Source organism: Mustelus asterias, chromosome 24 (genome assembly GCF_964213995.1).
Source record: "Mustelus asterias chromosome 24, sMusAst1.hap1.1, whole genome shotgun sequence".
Taxonomy (NCBI): domain Eukaryota; kingdom Metazoa; phylum Chordata; class Chondrichthyes; order Carcharhiniformes; family Triakidae; genus Mustelus; species Mustelus asterias.
The window spans coordinates 18,842,539-18,860,914 of record NC_135824.1 but is presented as its reverse complement, the minus strand read 5'-3'; the positions used below and the strand labels follow the sequence as shown (position 1 = coordinate 18,860,914).

At 43.5% G+C, this 18,376-nt stretch overlaps 1 protein-coding gene across 1 annotated transcript in view; it reads left to right on the top strand.

Annotated features, from left to right (window-relative positions):
- gnb5b (guanine nucleotide binding protein (G protein), beta 5b) overlaps positions 1–17,559 on the top strand; it is a 95,447-nt gene extending 77,888 nt beyond the window's left edge. Inside the window, exons 9-11 of the mRNA XM_078241366.1 lie at positions 4,830–4,926; positions 12,769–12,935; positions 16,369–17,559. Of these exons, the coding sequence (XP_078097492.1) occupies positions 4,830–4,926; positions 12,769–12,935; positions 16,369–16,380 (276 nt within the window). The 3' untranslated portion in view covers positions 16,381–17,559. The remainder of the gene's footprint in view (positions 1–4,829; positions 4,927–12,768; positions 12,936–16,368) is intronic.
- Positions 17,560–18,376: the final 817 nt, after the last annotated feature.

The following is an 18,376-nucleotide window of genomic DNA, read 5'->3' as shown; positions in this document are numbered from 1 at the left end:
TTACAGGCTAATAGGCTGGAGGAAATAGATGTTCGGAGGGAGGATGTCCTGGCAGTTTTGAATAAACTGAAGGTCGATAAGTCCCCTGGGCCTGATGAAATGTATCCTAGGATTCTTTGGGAGGCAAGGGATGAGATTGCAGAGCCTTTGGCTTTGATCTTTGGGTCCTCGCTGTCCACGGGGATGGTGCCAGAAGACTGGAGAATGGCGAATGTTGTTCCTCTGTTTAAGAAAGGGAATAGAAATGACCCTGGTAATTATAGACCGGTTAGTCTTACTTCGGTGGTTGGTAAATTGATGGAAAAGGTCCTTAGAGATGGGATTTACGACCATTTAGAAAGATGCGGATTAATCCGGGATAGTCAGCACAGATTCGTGAAGGGCAAGTCGTGCCTCACAAATTTGATTGAATTTTTTGAGGAGGTAACTAAGTGTGTTGATGAAGGTAGGGCAGTTGATGTCATATACATGGATTTTAGTAAGGCGTTTGATAAGGTCCCCCATGGTCGGCTTATGATGAAACTGAGGAGGTGTGGGATAGAGGGAAAGTTGGCCGATTGGATAGGTAACTGGCTGTCTGATCGAAGACAGAGGGTGGTGGTCGATGGAAAATTTTCGGATTGGAGGCAGGTTGCTAGCGGAGTGCCACAGGGTCAGTGCTTGGTCCTCTGCTCTTTGTGATTTTTATTAATGACTTAGAGGAGGGGGCTGAAGGGTGGATCAGTAAATTTGCTGATGACACCAAGATTTGTGGAGTAGTGGGTGAGGTGGAGGGCTGTTGTAGACTGCAAAGAGTCATAGATAGGATGCAAAGCTGGGCTGAAAAATGGCAGATGGAGTTTAACCCTGATAAATGTGAGGTGATTCATTTTGGTAGGACTAATTTAAATGTGGATTACAGGGTCAAAGGTAGGGTTTTGAAGACTGTGGAGGAACAGAGAGATCTTGGGGTTCATATCCACAGATCTCTAAAGGTTGCCACTCAAGTGGATAGAGCTGTGAAGAAGGCCTATAGTGTGTCAGCTTTTATTAACAGGGGGTTGGAGTTTAAGAGCCGTGGGGTTATGCTGCAACTGTACAGGACCTTGGTGAGACCACATTTGGAATATTGTGTGCAGTTCTGGTCACCTCACTATAAGAAGGATGTAGAAGCGCTGGAAAGAGTGCAGAGGAGATTTACCAGGATGCTGCCTGGTTTGGAGGGTAGGTCTTATGAGGAAAGGTTGAGGGAGCTAGGGCTGTTCTCTCTGGAGCGGAGGAGGCTGAGGGGAGACTTAATAGAGGTTTATAAAATGATGAAGGGGATAGATAGAGTGAACGTTCAAAGACTATTTCCTCGGGTGGATGGAGCTATTACAAGGGGGAATAACTATAGGGTTCGTGGTGGGAGATATAGGAAGGATATCAGAGGTAGGTTCTTTACGCAGAGAGTGGTTGGGGTGTGGAATGGACTGCCTGCAGTGATAGTGGAGTCAGACACTTTAGGAACATTTAAGCGGTTATTGGATAGGCACATGGAGCACACCAGGACGATAGGGAGTGGGATAGCTTGATCTTGGTTTCAGATAAAGCTCGGCACAACATCGTGGGCCGAAGGGCCTGTTCTGTGCTGTACTGTTCTATGTTCTATGTAATTCCCCAATATCATATTCCGATGTCCGAGAATACAGGAACACTGTGTGCATCGACAATGAATTTATATTAAAAAAAGGACTTGCATTTATATAGTACTTTATGAAGTGGAGTCACTGTCGTAATGGAAGAAATGTATGATGTAAACATTCAGATCTTTCTCGCTCGAGCTAGAATCCACTCGCTCTCAGTTTTGGAAACACTTGAGGAAAGTCCGCAAGGTTTTCTGCCGACGTGATGAAAGACTCGGGAGCTCCGAGGATTATTTGTTCTATCAATGACTGATATAAACAAAGATATCCATTCTGAGAATTGTGGGTGAGCCGGAAGTCACTCAGTGTCTGTGAATCTTTGCCAACAATAACATCAGTGTGCATTTATTTAAAGCCTTTGGCGTATCGTTCGAAGACATAGGGGGGGAGGTGAAAAGAGTAAGGAAGAGGTGCCAAGCCAGAGTTTTGGAAATGGCTGAATATTGAGTTGAAAATACAGGATTTTTTTTTTGAGATATTGTAAAGGGGAAGAGAGAAATGGGAGGAGAAGAAGGGTCATAGGGAGGAACTGGCAGGGAAGTAGCTGAGCTTTTTACTACCTGTGGTGGGACAAACAGATGGGGGAATTCCACACAAGACCAGAGTCAGGAAACTGGAGAGCACAGGAGGCGATGTTAGGCTGAAGGTGAATATAAAGTGAAGCTGGAGCAAGGCTGCATAGGGATTTAAAGGAGAGGACAGGGTTTTCAATCGAATCCACTGCATTGGGGGACAGGATGTGTCATACAAGAATAGGGAACATCACCTGCAGCAGAATAAAGGCTGCATGGAAACCTAGACTGCTCACAGAATTACAAATGTGATCTTACCAGGGCTTTGCATGGCTGAAGTATGATTCTATCCCTTTGTATTCTAGTCCCCTAGATAGATAGACCAGCATTTCATTAGCCGTTTTAATTATTTTCTGCACTTGTTCATGACATTTTAATGATCTGTGTATATAGAACCCACATCTCTTTGGACTATCAACTTTTTCCAACTTGTCACCATTTTCAAACTACCCTGTTCTTTTTAGATCCAAAGGATGACCTCACGTTTGCCTACATTGAAATCCATTTACCACAGTTTTGACTCTTCATTTAACCTATTCATCTCTTTTTGATTATAGTAAAAAGTCTCACAACACCAGGTTAAGGTCCAACAGGTTTATTTGGAATCACGAGCTTTCGGAGCGCTTCTCCTTCATCAGGTGAAGTAGCCACTCGCCTGATGAAGGAGCAGCGCTCCAATAGCTCGTGATTCCCAATAAACCTGTTGGACTTTAACCTGGTGTTATGAGACTCCTTACTGTGCCCACCCCAGTCCTACGCCGGCATCTCCACATCATGGCTAGCTTTGTGATTATAGCCTCCCATCTACACCGCTTACAGTTCATAGAATCCCTACAGTACAGAAGGAGGTCATTTGGCCCTTCGAGTCTGCACTGGCTCTTCAACAGTGCATCCTATCCAGGCACTATCCCCGTAACTCCACGTATTTACCTTGCTAATCCGCCTAACCGACAGATCCTGGCACACTAAGGGGCAATTTAGCATGGCCAACCCATCTAACCGCACATCTTTGGACTGTGAGAGGAAAGCGGAGCACCCGGAGGAAACCCACACAGACGTGAGGAGAACGTGCAAACTCCACACAGACAGTCACCCAGGGCCGTAATTGAACCCAGGTCCCTGGCGCAGTGAGGCAGCAATGTGCTGCAGGTCTTTGTGTCTTTAGTAAAGTTGGATATGTGCTTTCTATTCATTCATCAAAGTTGTTAATGAATACTCTGAATAGTTGAGGTCCCAACACAGATCCTTGCAGAACACCATTAGTCACAGCCTGCCAATTAAACTACCCGCCCATTATCCCTACTCTCATTCACCTTCAACTTAGCCGAGTTCCAGACCAGGTCAGTTATTTGCTAGCAGTCCAGTATGAGGGTATGTACCAATTGCCTTCCAGAAGTCCATATAAATAACATCCATAGTCACACCCATTACATCAGCCATTCCTTCGCAAAATTGAATCAGATTTGCCAAGCATGACCTGCCCTTTATAACGATATACAATCCTCAGAAACCTAAATGATCTGAAATTTGTCCTTATCTTCATCTTGGATTGATAAGTAACTATCTTGTATTTATCACTCTTTGCTTATTAATGGTCCTTAGTTTTGGACTCTCTCACAAATGGAAGTATTTTCTCCACCTCTCCCCTGTCCAAGCCACTAATCATTTTGAAGACTATCGGGTCACTGCTTCATCACTTGTTTTCTGGATTATTTTGAACTGAAACTTAATCTAAACTGGGAGGTGGCGACATAGTGGTATTGTCACTGGGTGAGTAATCCAGAGAGCCAGGGTAATGCTCTGAGGATCTCAGTTCAAATCCCACCACAGCAGATGGTGAAATTTGAATTCAACCAAAATATGGAATTAAAAGTCTAATGAAGATCACAAAATGAAGCCCAGTCCATCACACAAACCAGCCTCCCATTCATGGGCTCTGTCTACACTTCCTCCTGCCTTGGAAAAGCAGCCAGCATAATCGAGGACCCCACGCACCCTGGACATACACTCTTCCACCTTCTTCCATTGGGAAAAAGATACAAACACTGAAAATATGTACCAACCGACTCAAAAACAGCTTCTTCCCTGCTGCCATCAGACTTTTGAATGGACCTACCTTATATTAAGTTAATCTTTGTCTACACCCTGGCTATGACTGTAACACTATATTCTGCACCCTCTCCTTTCCTTCTCTATGAATGTAATGCTTTGTCTGTATAGTGCACACAAGAAACAATACTTTTCACTGGATACTAGTACATGTGACAATAATAAATCAAACAAGATCAAAACTATTGTTGTAAAAATCCACTTGGTTCACTGATGTCCTTCAGGGAAGGAAATTTGCCATCCTCTCCTGGTCTGGCCTACATATGGCTCTAGATCCACAGCAATGTGGTTGACTCTTAAATGTCCTTTGAAGTGACCTAGTTCAGGGGTAATTAGAGATGGGTAACAAATGCCCATATCACATGAATGAGTATGAAAAAGAGACCCATTCTGCCTTGACCAATTTGAAAGCAGCAGAATTTCTATAGTTCTCTAAAGTATACTGGAAATCCTAATCATTTGGGACTTTTGCCTGTTTTTTTAGTGTCGCTTGTATGATCTCCGTGCCGACAGAGAAGTGGCCATCTATTCGAAGGACAGTATCATCTTTGGAGCCTCCAGTGTGGACTTTTCCCTCAGTGGTGAGTCAATTGCTTAAGCTGCTAATTCCAGGAAATGGGAAATACCTTCTGGAGATTGAAAAAAAATGACATGGAATCTAAACTCCTTCTTGTTTCCAATCCTTTGTGCTGCACATCCACTTCTTATCCAGTTGAATAACCAGGAAAGATATGCGGTTAATGGCAGTGGTTAATACTTTTGTTGTCACTTGGCAGTAGAACTTGGTTTCATCATTAAATGGCCTCAAGTTGTTCTTAGATACTTGACCTGTGAGTGTAATACTAGTACAATACTTCCAGTTTGAGGGTAAGGAATTAAATGCATAATGAATGGGAGGAATGGATAGGAAAAAAAATTACATAAATATCACTTCAAGCTTTTGGTGCTGAATATTCTGTATGTAGTTTGCACTTTTGAAGAATGAGTCAGTTAACACTTTTGCTAATCATTACTTGTTGAAGGAATTTAACAGGGTAGTCTATTTAAATTTAACAGCTTATTTATAAGTTTCCTATCTTAAAATGGTAGTTTAATAACAAATAGATTGAGACCAAATTGGTAAGTAATTGGTTAGCATGCAAACACTAGGGGTGGGGGTGGATGTTCCTCTTTAGTGCTCAGATATATGGTTGAAGCATGTGGGGACACAACAGGACTTTTGTGTATTTAGGAAGGACTGGTCTTAGACAGGGCTACGGAGAGGTCTTTGTCTACAGTGGAGTCAGAGCCACATGAAACAAGTAAGCTATCAAGATAACAGGCACTCAGAGAGCAGACCCTGGCAAAAATCTTCTCTATCTCACCATCTCTTTCACATTGGGGCCTGACCCCTTTCTTCCCCACTCTCAAATAGAGACATTCCTTAATGCATTACTCATAATAACATAATAACTTCAGCCCTCTCTGCCCTGGCATGATTGTCAATAATTACCATCTGTGTGAATACATCAGCACCAATGAGTTCATGCTTTCCTGGATACCTGTAACCTTCATGAATAACAAAGTGACATGTCAGAACACAGTCCCATTGAATACACTAAACTTGCAAACAATCACCCTATTCCTTTATAACACCTTCCTTTGGGTATTTACATGGGTCTTTCTGCCAGCTATTCAAACGCTCCCTGAAAGTCTGTTTGTAGGCGGTGGTTGACTCATCAGGGTATACAGAAAGGTCATGGAACTGAGGTGGTTTCCATCATGGCATCTGCCGTAGAGCTGCTAGCTGGTGAGTGTGGCTTAGCAGCCCAGTCCTGTCTCCCACAATCCATTGTTGTGGTGCCCAGACAGAGAAGTCTAGAGGCCTGGTTGGGATGTGCTGCTGTCCCAAGTGTCATCAGTATCCCGAAGATGGACTCCAGTGCTTTCCTGTATCCATGGCCCCAGTGATCTGACCCCAGTGATCTGCAACATGACTGGTCTAATGGCAACATTACCTGACATCATAGACCCACGCATTGCTATACTCTGGAAACTGTGATTCATGTTGTGTTCTACTCCCTAACTACTTCTAGAGATGCAATCTAACCTTCCCTCGCTGTGTCATCATGGGAATCTACTGCCAATGCCACTTGACTCCAAGAAGTAAAAAGCTTCTGTGATGATACCACAATAACACAATGAACTGTCAGTTGTCACAAATCCTTGGAGACTGACTGCATTTGGATATAATCTTCCTCAAACATTGTTCTTCTCAGATAATATAGACCAAGGGTTTTGGGTTCAATGACTTCAGAGTCATTGGCAGCTCTCACTGCCTACACCGGGCCAGTGACATATCTTTGCCTATACCTTGGGTCTTTCTCAACCTCAGTGAAACACCCACTGACACACCCTCACCGTGACAGTCTCATTTCTCCTGGTTGGAAGAATCTGAGGTCGGGTCTGGGAATGAGGAAGTGAATGAATGATAAATTGGCGGGGATTGGGACAGAGGAAGACAGGGGCAAGAAAAAGCAGCAGCACGCAGGAGGAAGATCTACCCAACTGCTGTCCTTTTCCTCATTAGCATTATCATAATCAACATCCTGTCCCCACCCTGATACTGTGGTGGACCTGCAGGAAAGAAGGTTGAAAACAAAGGGTGTGTCAACATCACTCCTCAAATTGAGGACAGTAAGAAGTCTCACAACACCAGGTTAAAGTCCAACATGTTATTTGGAATCACGAGCTTTCAGAGCGCTGCTCCTTCATCAAGCGAGTGGAGGAGCAGCGCTCCGAAAGTTCGTGATTCCAAATAATCTGTTGGACTTTAACCTGGTGTTGTGAGACTTCTTACTGTGCCCACTCCAGTCCAACGCCGGCATGTGAAGGAGAGGATGATGCTTTCGGGCTGTGAATGCCAGTTATTGGTGGGAGCTGTTCATCTGTGGTGCAAGAGCCACCACTAATCAGAGTGCACTGTGAATGATCCATTTGCCTCGTGTTGCCTTAAGAAGAGTTTTGTGCTGGTGCCTGAAGTGGACAAGGAAGATAAGGAGAAACTAGCTTCTGTGTTACGTTGCCAACCCTACTGAGATTGTTGAACTTGTTTCGAAGCACTGGCCTGAAGTCTTGGGGCTAAGGGAGTTGGCACCCAGAGACAGTGCCACCTCCCTCCAGAAGGCATAATTAACTTTAATGCAAATCTTTGATGGCATCCACACCCAATAGCCTGTCATCAGTCTCGTTCAGAAGGGGTTTGCATCAATAATATTTTGTGTTCACCTGGATGAGGCCTTGTCCTAGTGCCATCTGGGCACAGATGGCGCTTATTAATCTCTACAGGCATAATAAGACTATTGCTGTGACAAGCAGTGAAGTTATTAGAGAGTGCATTGAAAGAGCCAAGCACTAATCCTCTTGTAGTCTGCTGCTAAAGAGTGATGGCTGACTTGTCTTTTTCAAGGTTGCACGGCACTTGCCCCATAGGTCAGCCATTTGCACCCAATTTGTATGGGTTTAGCGCCAGTGACTGCCGCAATGAGAGAAGGATGAACTAACCCAGGAAACCCTGGGGCATTAGCAAGTGCATGTTTTTGTAAAGGTACAACAATGGCACAACTCACTTTTGAGGAAATTATAAGTCACAGACAATAACCAGTAACCGGGCGGCGTGGTGGCACAGTGGTTAGCATTGTTGCCTCACAGCGCCAGGGACCCAGGTTTAATTCCAGCCTCGGGTGACTGTGTGGAGTTTGCACGTTCTCCCTGTGACTGCACAGGTTTCTTCCAGGTGCTCCAGTTTCCTCCCACAGTCCAAAGATGTGTAGGTTAGGTCGATTGGCCATGCTAAGTTGCCCATTAATATCAGGGGGATTGGCAGGATAAATGCGTCGGGTTGTGGGGATAGGGACTGGGTGGAATTGTTGTCAGTGCAGGCTCAATGGGCCAAATGGCCTCCTTCTGCACTGTAGGAATTCTATGAAAAGGTTTGTGATTGTAAAGTTTAAAGTTTATTTATTAGTGTCACAAGTAGGCTTACATTAACACTGCAATAAAGTCACTGTGAAATTTACAGTGCAAGAAGGTCCCTGTGTTTAACTGTTGTGATGTTCAGGACTCCAGCTATGTAGAAGAGCTTTGAAACTGTAAAAGAAATGTATGACGCACTATGCCCCTGTCCCCCAGTACAGCTATAAACAAAAACTTGCTGTCAAAAGGCCTCTCAGAATATGTTCAAAGACCGATCCAATAAAAAAATATTGTTGGTTGCTGTCAGGAATTTTAACATTATGGGGAGTTTCCAAGCAAAATATTTTTGTTCAGTTTAACCGTGGCTCAGAACAAAAACATGTTGATGACAGCAGTGAAAAGGAAATGTCATTTATTCAGAGATGAACAGTTCAGCAGAACCTCAGAGAAAATGTAGAAATGGTCAATCCATCCATTTTTTTTTAATTTGTGTGTGGGATGTGGGCACTGCCAATAAGGCTGGCATTGATTATCCTTTCCTAATTGCCCTTGAGAAGGTAATGTTGGGCTGTCTTCTTGAGTATATTTCATAGGGTACTTCACCACATTGCTCTAGAGGCACATATAGGCCAGACCGGCTAAGAATGGCAGGTTTCCTTCCCGAAAGGACATTGGTGAACCAGATGGGTTTTTATGACAATCATGTAGTTTCATGGTCATCATTACTGTTTTTTATTCCAGATTTCTTTAGTGAATTGAAACATAGAACCATACAGCGCAGAAGAGGCCCATCGAGTCCGCAATGACACATTTGAAACATCTGAACTCCCACCCAATCCCATCTGCCAGCACTTTGCTCATAGCCCTGAATGTTATGGATGTGCCAAGTATTGCATTTGAATTCGCCAGCTACTGTGATGAGATTTGAACTCATGTCAGCAGGAGACTGGATTACTTGTCCAGTAACTATGCTCCTGTGCCTCTAAGTACTAAGAAGAGGATTGCTGTGTTGACTTGGGAGCCTTGAACAGTATCTCTACATTATATAAAATAGCCATTCTTTTTAATGGATTGTTGCTAAGCATTCATTGGTTACATATGAGGAGGCACTGAGTCTTTTGAAGGATGGGGGCACATGACACTCCTGCCCCAAGCAATTTGCATGTCCTCTATGCTCTCTGGTGCACACCCATCTGACTTATCGCAAAAGATTGGATTGTACTGGGGGCAGGGATCGGGGGGTGGGGTGGCGGTGGATAGTGTGGCATCGTGCGTATTAATAATGATATAAAGACACCAATCACATATGAAGGATTGTGCAAACACATTGTGGGTTCTTTTATTAATTCTAGGCACATGTGAATGTATATACATGAATAGGAAACTTGAAGACATTGGAGCTGTATGTGTTCTGCTCCAGGCCGAAGTGAAACTGAGGCTGGATCACATGACACACTTCCCTTAAAGTGATGCCATACAGCTTTCCTTTAAAGGCCTATTATGGGTGGAGGTGAGGGGAAACCTGAATGCGGTGGTAATAATAAAGCCCCAAATTTGTAGACCATTGTTTGGGGAGGAGGACTTCAACATTAAAAATAAACGCATGCACCATTCATTTTTGGAATACCCCATATTTTGGGTGGCAGCATGAGCCCTTCCACCAGGTTTTAGAACATAGAACATAGAAAGCCACAGCACAAACAGGCCCTTCGGCCCACAAGTTGCGCCGATCACATCCCCACCTCTAGGCCTATCTATAGCCCTCAATCCCATTAAATCCCATGTACTCATCCAGAAGTCTCTTAAAAGACCCCAACGAGTTTGCCTCCACCACCACCGACGTCAGCCGATTCCACTCACCCACCACCCTCTGAGTGAAAAACTTACCCCTGACATCCCCCCTGTACCTACCCCCCAGCACCTTAAACCTGTGTCCTCTCGTAGCAACCATTTCAGCCCTTGGAAATAGCCTCTGAGAGTCTACCCTATCCAGACCTCTCAACATCTTGTAAACCTCTATCAGGTCACCTCTCATCCTTCGTCTCTCCAGGGAGAAGAGACCAAGCTCCCTCAACCTATCCTCATAAGGCATGCCCCCCAATCCAGGCAACATCCTTGTAAATCTCCTCTGCACCCTTTCAATGGCTTCAACATCTTTCCTGTAATGAGGTGACCAGAACTGCGCGCAGTACTCCAAGTGGGGTCTAACCAGGGTCCTATAAAGCTGCAGCATTATCTCCCGACTCCTAAACTCAATCCCTCGATTAATGAAGGCCAGTACGCCGTACGCCTTCTTGACCGCATCCTCCACCTGCGAGGCCGATTTAAGAGTCCTATGGACCCGGACCCCAAGGTCCTTCTGATCCTCTACACTGCTAAGAATGGTACCCTTCATTTTATACTGCTGCTTCATCCCATTGGATCTGCCAAAATGGATCACCACACACTTATCCGGGTTGAAGTCCATCTGCCACTTCTCCGCCCAGTCTTGCATTCTATCTATGTCTCGCTGCAACTTCTGACATCCCTCCAAACTATCCACAACACCACCTACCTTGGTGTCGTCAGCAAACTTACCAACCCATCCCTCCACTTCCTCATCCAGGTCATTTATGAAAATGACAAACAGCAAGGGTCCCAGAACAGATCCCTGGGGCACTCCACTGGTCACTGACCTCCATGCAGAGAAAGACCCCTCCACAGCCACTCTCTGCCTTCTGCAGGCAAGCCAGTTCTGGATCCACAAGGCAACAGCCCCTTGGATTTTGTAGGCATCTCTCCACTGAGGCACAGGATGAGAAGGCTTAGAGGGCAGGAGACCTGGAAAGTACCTCCTACCCCATTTCCAGTATTAAATATGGGCTTGCACCAATTGGAGTAATGGGCTCACAAATGATCTCAAGGAAGGCCTGGGAAGTGCTGTAAGATTTATATACCTGACATAACAAAATTTGTTTCTCTTTGCTGTGGGGGAACAGGAGCGGGGATTAATTTAAACAGCACCAATCTCTCCTCTCACCATCCATCTATAAACAGTATTTACTTTCCCCTTTATAAGCGGCGGTGTATTCTGCAACCCCTCACTTTTGTTGTGATCCAATTTCTATTAATAACCCGATAGCAAACTCGAGATGGGATGAACTCAAAGGGTTAGTTTATTTGGACACACACAAGTGCAGGAGGAGGGTTGCACTGTTGCCTCCTTTATATTCATACAGTAAAAGTGGGATAGAGAATAGGAAGATTTACAGGGTAGAGCTGCAGAGAAAGGAAATATTGTTTCACGTAGGTTCGAGAGTCCAGAATCCAAAGTCCAACGAGATATTCCTTCATGGAGGTCTGCAGGTTGAAAACTGATGCTGTATAATTCATTTTTCTGATGGCGTTGACATCACACAATGAGACAAACAGGCAAAGATGAATCAGTCTTGTAGGCGGTGGTACAGAAGTTCCGGCAGAAGCAGTTTAGATTTGGCCAGGTATTCAAACTGGACAGAGCTGCTTTTCAGTGAGGCAGCTTGTAGGATGATAAACAGCAGAGAGAGATTTTGTAGTAGGTAATGTCACCATGTTATACTAGCTAGAGGTCCATGTGACATGACTCCCACCCCTCCACATTGTCCTTGACAAGACCCTTCTCTGGGTCCGGAGATGCTTAAATGTCTCAACCATTAAGACTTGAAAGAAAGGTTTCAGGGCCCTTTGTCCTAGTGGACAAAGGTTATTTTTTTTGATTTGATTTATTATTGTTACATGTATTAACATACAGTGAAAAGTATCGTTACTTGCGCGCTATACAGACAAAACATACCGTTCATAGAGAAGGAAATGAGAGAGTGCAGAATGTAGTGTTAGTCATAGCTAGGGTGTAGAGAAAGATCAACTTAATGCAAGATAAGTCCATTCAAAAGTCTGACGGCAGCAGGGAAGAAGCTGTTGTTGAGTCCTGGGTTATGAAATGCAGATGGCCTTTGCAGAGCTCTTTTTGAATTTGGTCTGTGCTGTCATAATGTGTGGCTCTTCAGAGATAATGAGGTGCAAGTTTCTTTGATACTGATAAATAGTTCCTTTTATTCAAGGGTCACAGACTGTCATAGATTCAACCATTTTAAAAAGGTCTTCGTCCAGTTTTTAAAATTTTAGAAATAACCATGAGGATATCTATTTAGATAAAGTGTGAAGTCTTAGTCCCCTCACATCTACATCTGGGGAATGGTGATTTTCCAGGCACGGTGAATGAATAATCTATCTTTAAACCTGCTATTCCCAATGTATCACCAGTAGGTTAGAGTGTTTCACGATAGAATGCCCCATCTGACAGAAGACACTTGTCATTCTGCCTCCTTTCTGCCAGTATAGTATTGCAATCACAATACCCACAGCCCAGAATCTTTGAAGGACTGGGGGTTGAGTCACTACTATAAAGGTAAAAGTGATTACTAAAACCATCTGCTTGGATTATTCTCCAGGTCGCCTCTTATTTGCTGGTTATAACGACTACACCATCAACGTGTGGGATGTATTGAAGGGAACACGAGTGTCAATTCTGTTTGGACATGAGAATCGAGTCAGCACTTTGCGAGTTTCCCCGGATGGCACTGCTTTCTGCTCAGGATCATGGGATCATACTCTGAGGGTTGGTGTATTTTTTTTATTGTTTGTTGCATAATGTGGATTATGTACACTATTTATTATTGAGTGGCAGAACAGACTTGAGGAGCTGAGTGACCTACTCAGATTCATACATATTTCACAGTGTGCGCATTTTCTCACCGAACCTCAGGACTAATGCTGTTGAACAGAAACATTTTGCTACTTTGCACTCGAGGGAGACACCCAGCACAAAGTCATCTTCCCCTTCCTCAAGTGCCCCACTTAAATTAAAACACCCCCTCCAAGAACTGCCCACAGTATATAATGAGGAACTGTTTAAGGGGCACGAGAGATAGTTGGGAGATTGGTACCAGTGACACTGTCATGGCAGCAAGTCAAAGTGGCTGCTGATGCCACTATTTATCATTGAGTCAGCCATTTCTGTCTGGTAATGGGGTGGTTGAGAGTTCAACTAACCCACATATGCAGGCCGTAATTGTGATCTGCACAGGGGCGGCACAGTGGTTAACACTGCTGTCTCACAGCTCCAGGGACACGGGTTCGATACCCGGCTTGGGTCACTGTGTGGAGTCTGCACATTCTCCCCGTGTCTGCAAGGGTTTCCTCCGGGTGCTCCGGTTTCCTCCCATAGTCCAAAGATATGCGGGTTAGGTGGATTGGCCATGCTAAATTGCCCCTTAGTGTCAGGGGGACTAGCTAGGGTAAATGGATTGGGTTATAGCAATAGGGCCTGGGTGCGATTGTGGTCGGTGCAGACTCGATGGACCGAATGGCCTCCTTCTGCACTGACGAATTCTATGATTCTATGATTGCTGACTTGTACAGATCTTTTCCCAACACTGACATGAGGTCAGGGGTCAGATTGATAAATTTTCAGATAATCTCGGGAGTACGCTGTGCACATGCAACTGCTTCAAGGTTGTGTTCTTGACATTTGAACAGATGTGAATTTCCAAGCACACTTATTCCAACGTTATCAAATCTCCACCATTACATTAACAAAGCTGATTCTGCCTAGCAGAATGTGGATAGTGTTCAATCTTTTGTAGGAGATTGCTATATAATAGAATAAAATTGACCATAGACTTCAACCTTAGCTTTCTTCCCTTATATAATTGAGTTGGAAAGGTAGGTTGCTGCTCATTAGAGTCAGTTGGGGAGGATAGTTTTGTTGATTTGTAGCTTCTAAAAATGTAACTCTCAAACCACTAAGAAGGCCTTGGATAATTCCAAGTTCAAGGCCTGACTACTTTATTTTTAACCAAAGGTTTGTTGGTTTGCTCACGATGATGCTAAAATGAACACAAATATATCCGACTAAAGGTACTGGCTATTAATTGCCCAAAAACTAATCATTCCATTCCACACATTAGAAGGACATACTTGCACTGGTGAAAATGTCAAAATGCAAGCTCTGTCACAGAAGTTGTTTTTTACTTCAATGTATATCCACCAACACCAAATGAGGGAAAAATCATCACTTGAGTTTCTGGAGGGAGTGAGAGCAGTTGTGCTCAGCCAGGAAAAGTGTGGAGCACCGGCCACAGCCAGACCCGGAGCTGAGACGCAAGGCCGGGGAACTGTTGCGGGCTCTTGAAAGGGAGCAGACGATGGGCAGAGTGGGTAAAAAGGTAGAAGTGTAATATTAATAAGGGATCAATGATATTTTAAAAACTATCATGGCGCCAAAAGAATTTCTAATGCAGTGGCAGGCAACCCGTGCCCTGGGGGGGGGGTTTACATGCCACCCATCAATGTCCTGAGTGCGGCCCACGAGACATTTTGTTGGCTGTTGCCCTTGCGCAGCATTGCCAAATTCCACTGGTTTCCATCCACGTAGCTATATTTCCTGTTGGTCTAACTGAAGTGATACACGTGGGGCGGGATTTTCTGGCCGCGCTCGCCTCAAAACCGGAAAATCTCACCTGAGATCAATGGACCTTTGCATGAGAGACCTCCCCCCCCCCCCCCCCCCCCCGATCCCCCCAACCCACTACAATTCCCATGGCGGGCAGGGATGGGAAAATTCGCCCTGTGAAGTGAGGTGCATGCTGATTGCTCACAACATTGACCGTGAGAGCCATGCGCTCCCTCTGCGTCCAATCAAGTGCAAATATTTCTTTTGTTGAAGTTGATGACCGTTCTGTTAATATGTGAATGATTAAGCATTTTTTATTTCTTGTTATGAAACATTTGGCACGTATTAAATGTATTCAATCTTATTCCAGGGTCATAGTTAGTGAACATGCATGATTTCAATCTTGCGGCCCACTGAGATGAAGGAGACTAGCCTAGGGTTGGTCATTGCTTTAATGTGATGATTGGTTGGTGACATCACCTGGTTAGCATGGATCAACCTGATTGGTCTGTAGCACAATGTGATTTGCAGGAACCAATAACATTAAAGAGTTGCAATGGTATTATGCTTTTTCAATATTACAGACATAGAGGCACAAAGCTTAATTATATTTTTGCTTGTCATATGCTACTGGTAACAACATTTTGCTATAATTTACTGCAAATTAACTTAATTTATTTTCAATCATGAAAATGTAGTCTGTCTGTGATCACAATATGATGACTTGGAGCCGACTAATAGTTGTTGTTTTTACTGACGACTCAACTACCACAAAACTGTGATTACATTTTTTTTTTCAAAATCTTCAAACAGATTGTAAACTCCACTGCCCATAGTTGGTAATACACAGGAGCATTTAATTAAACTGCCACCTTGTAATTGTTTCCAAGCATACATTATTCTCCGTGGTTTGGCTAGTAATACAGAATTACTGGCCAAACGTTTCCAGCCGTTCCCACCAGCGGGATCTTCCGGTACTGCTGACGGGACTCTTCACCATGAGTTCCCTGGCGGTGCAGGGTGTGAACTATGGGAAAACCTGTTGACAACGGCAGGGCCAGGAGATTCCGCCAACAACAAATGGGGGGGCTGCCCCCACTACTGTTGGGGGGAGGGGCAAGAGGTGGTAGTGCAACATCCCACACACTATATATCCCAAGACGCAAGATTTCTGCTCCCACGCCGTGCCGCACTGGTGAAATTATAAACCCATTCTGTATAACCAGGTTTATGGTTTTGCTGGAGTAAGCTCTGATGTGGAGTTGCCGGCGTTGGACTGGGGTAGACACAGTAAGTAGTCTCACAACACCAGGTTAAAGTCCAACAGGCTTATTTGGAATCACAAGCTTTCGGAGCGTTGCCCCTTCATCAGGTGAGTGGGCAACGCTCCGAAAGCTCGTGATTCGAAATAAACCTGTTGGACTTTAACCTGGTGTTGTGAGACTACTTACTGTGGAGTAAGATCATGAAGGAAATCTCCCCCGTGAAAAATCTCAAAAATGCACGAGTGATCCAAGATACCTTCACCGGCACTCCTGAGATCATTAGCAGCATTAACTAATTAAACTGAATGTGCCTTTGTTACTCTGTTTTGCAGATTTGGGCTTAAAGTTTCTTGAACTTGATCGTCCAATTCTGATCGAAGGTTCCATCCTGGGATTTCCTGGCGTTTGCAGTATGATGGCTCAACTCCTAATCTTGTGTCTGTTTTAGGAAATGTACAAATATTTTGGGATTGTGACATATAACCGAGTCTGTAGTGACTATATAATTATTTACGAATCCTAAAAGAAGATTAGGTTAATTATAATTTTGGTATCATAATTCAGTCGAACTTATCGCAAAACAAAATGTTTAGAAATAGATGCTGCCGTGTGCAAATGCTGATCAGTAATACGGTTTCCCCCACTTTCTAATAACATTCCCATTTGTATATTATTTTTTATGCACATCGACATTAAAACTTTCATGTTTCCAAGCGTTTGATTCCCCGTTCTGTTTGAGAAAAAAATACGTTTAAACAAAACCTCCAAACCAGAATTAGTAATTGTGTTTGTTTGTAATGTTTTCTTTCATGAATGGTAGTCACAAAGGGGAGAGACTGAAGGATTATTACAAAGCAGCATTGACATTCTATGTTTGAAAAATTATCACAATTGAAAATCTACGGTGTGACAGTGAATGGGCTAGTAATGAAAAATGTAGAGAATTGATTTAAGCTAGTCAATCTTTATATTCTGCAATTTGAATTGGGCTCAAATGGTACACTACATATGGGTGGCAATGTTCTCCTTTGGTTAAAGCTCAGCATGCCCAATTTGTCAAAATACTTTTGTTTTTGATACACAGAATTGTAAAATAATGTTCAATAGCAGATGACAAACCTGTAGTAGGTCTATAGACAATGACTGTTTGAGAACTTCACATATTACAGCGGGAGAAAAATCTAATCAAAAATTGTTGTTTAAAGTGGTAAATTGTAAAATTCGATTAATGTAATCCAATGCAGTAGATTTAAGTGCACTGTGAACTTTTGAAGATTTTAATTCACTTGGTAAGAAGTGCAATATTATATTACAACATTACTGAGATCTCGGCAAAAAAGTAAGGCTTTCTGACTCGATGTAGAGTCTTTGTTAAAGCACCTCTTTTCTGTAGGGTCAGCTGTACAATTTTGGTTTTGTTTTCTGTACTTGTTTTGTGTATACTTCAACAGTTCTTTTGGTGAACACTTGTGTAAATCTTTTGAAATGTACCAAAAATTAATAAATGGCACATGTAATATTTTAAATCATGACTGATGTTTTGACTTTTACAGCTCAGGTCCCAATTGGCTATTAAAGATATGGATCGGGGGCACTGAGGCCGCATTGTGTGATTTTTAACCCATTTAAAATAAATAGGGCGATGACTTTGTCAAAACTCCCAGAAATTCTACGTCGGTCCTTTAATTTGTTTATTTCAAAAGAGTAGACAGAGGAATTCTTCCATCTTAGTGCATTACCAGTAATTTCTCGATTACCAGATCACACGCAGTACTGAGCCGAGGCCCAGGATATTGCTCAGAAGAAGATTCGACCTCAAACAAAAAAAGAGTTATATTAGCAGAGGTCAGTTATCCTGGTGGGCCCCTGCTGCTGAAAGCTACTGTAATATGAACTATGATACAGAAATTAAGGGGAGGCAATGGCCTAGCGGTATCATTGCTAGACTATTAATCCACAAACTCAGCTAATGTTCTGGAGACCCAAGTTCGAATCCCACAGATGGTGGAATTCAAATTCAGTAAAAAATATCTGGAATTAAGAATCTACTGACGACCATGAAACCATTGTCGATTGTCTCAAAAACCCATCTGGTTCACTAATGTCCTTTAGGGAAGGAAATCTGCTGTCCTCACCAGGACAATGTGGTTGACTCTGTACTGTCGTCTGAAATGACCTAGCAAGCCACTCAGTTGTATCAGACTCACAAGAAGGCAGCTCACCACCACCTTCTCAAAGGCAGCCAGGGATGGGCAATAAATGCAGGCCAGCCAGTGATGTCCATGTTCCACGAATGAATTTTTAAAAACGAACCAGCCAATTAGAAATATTTGAAGTTGA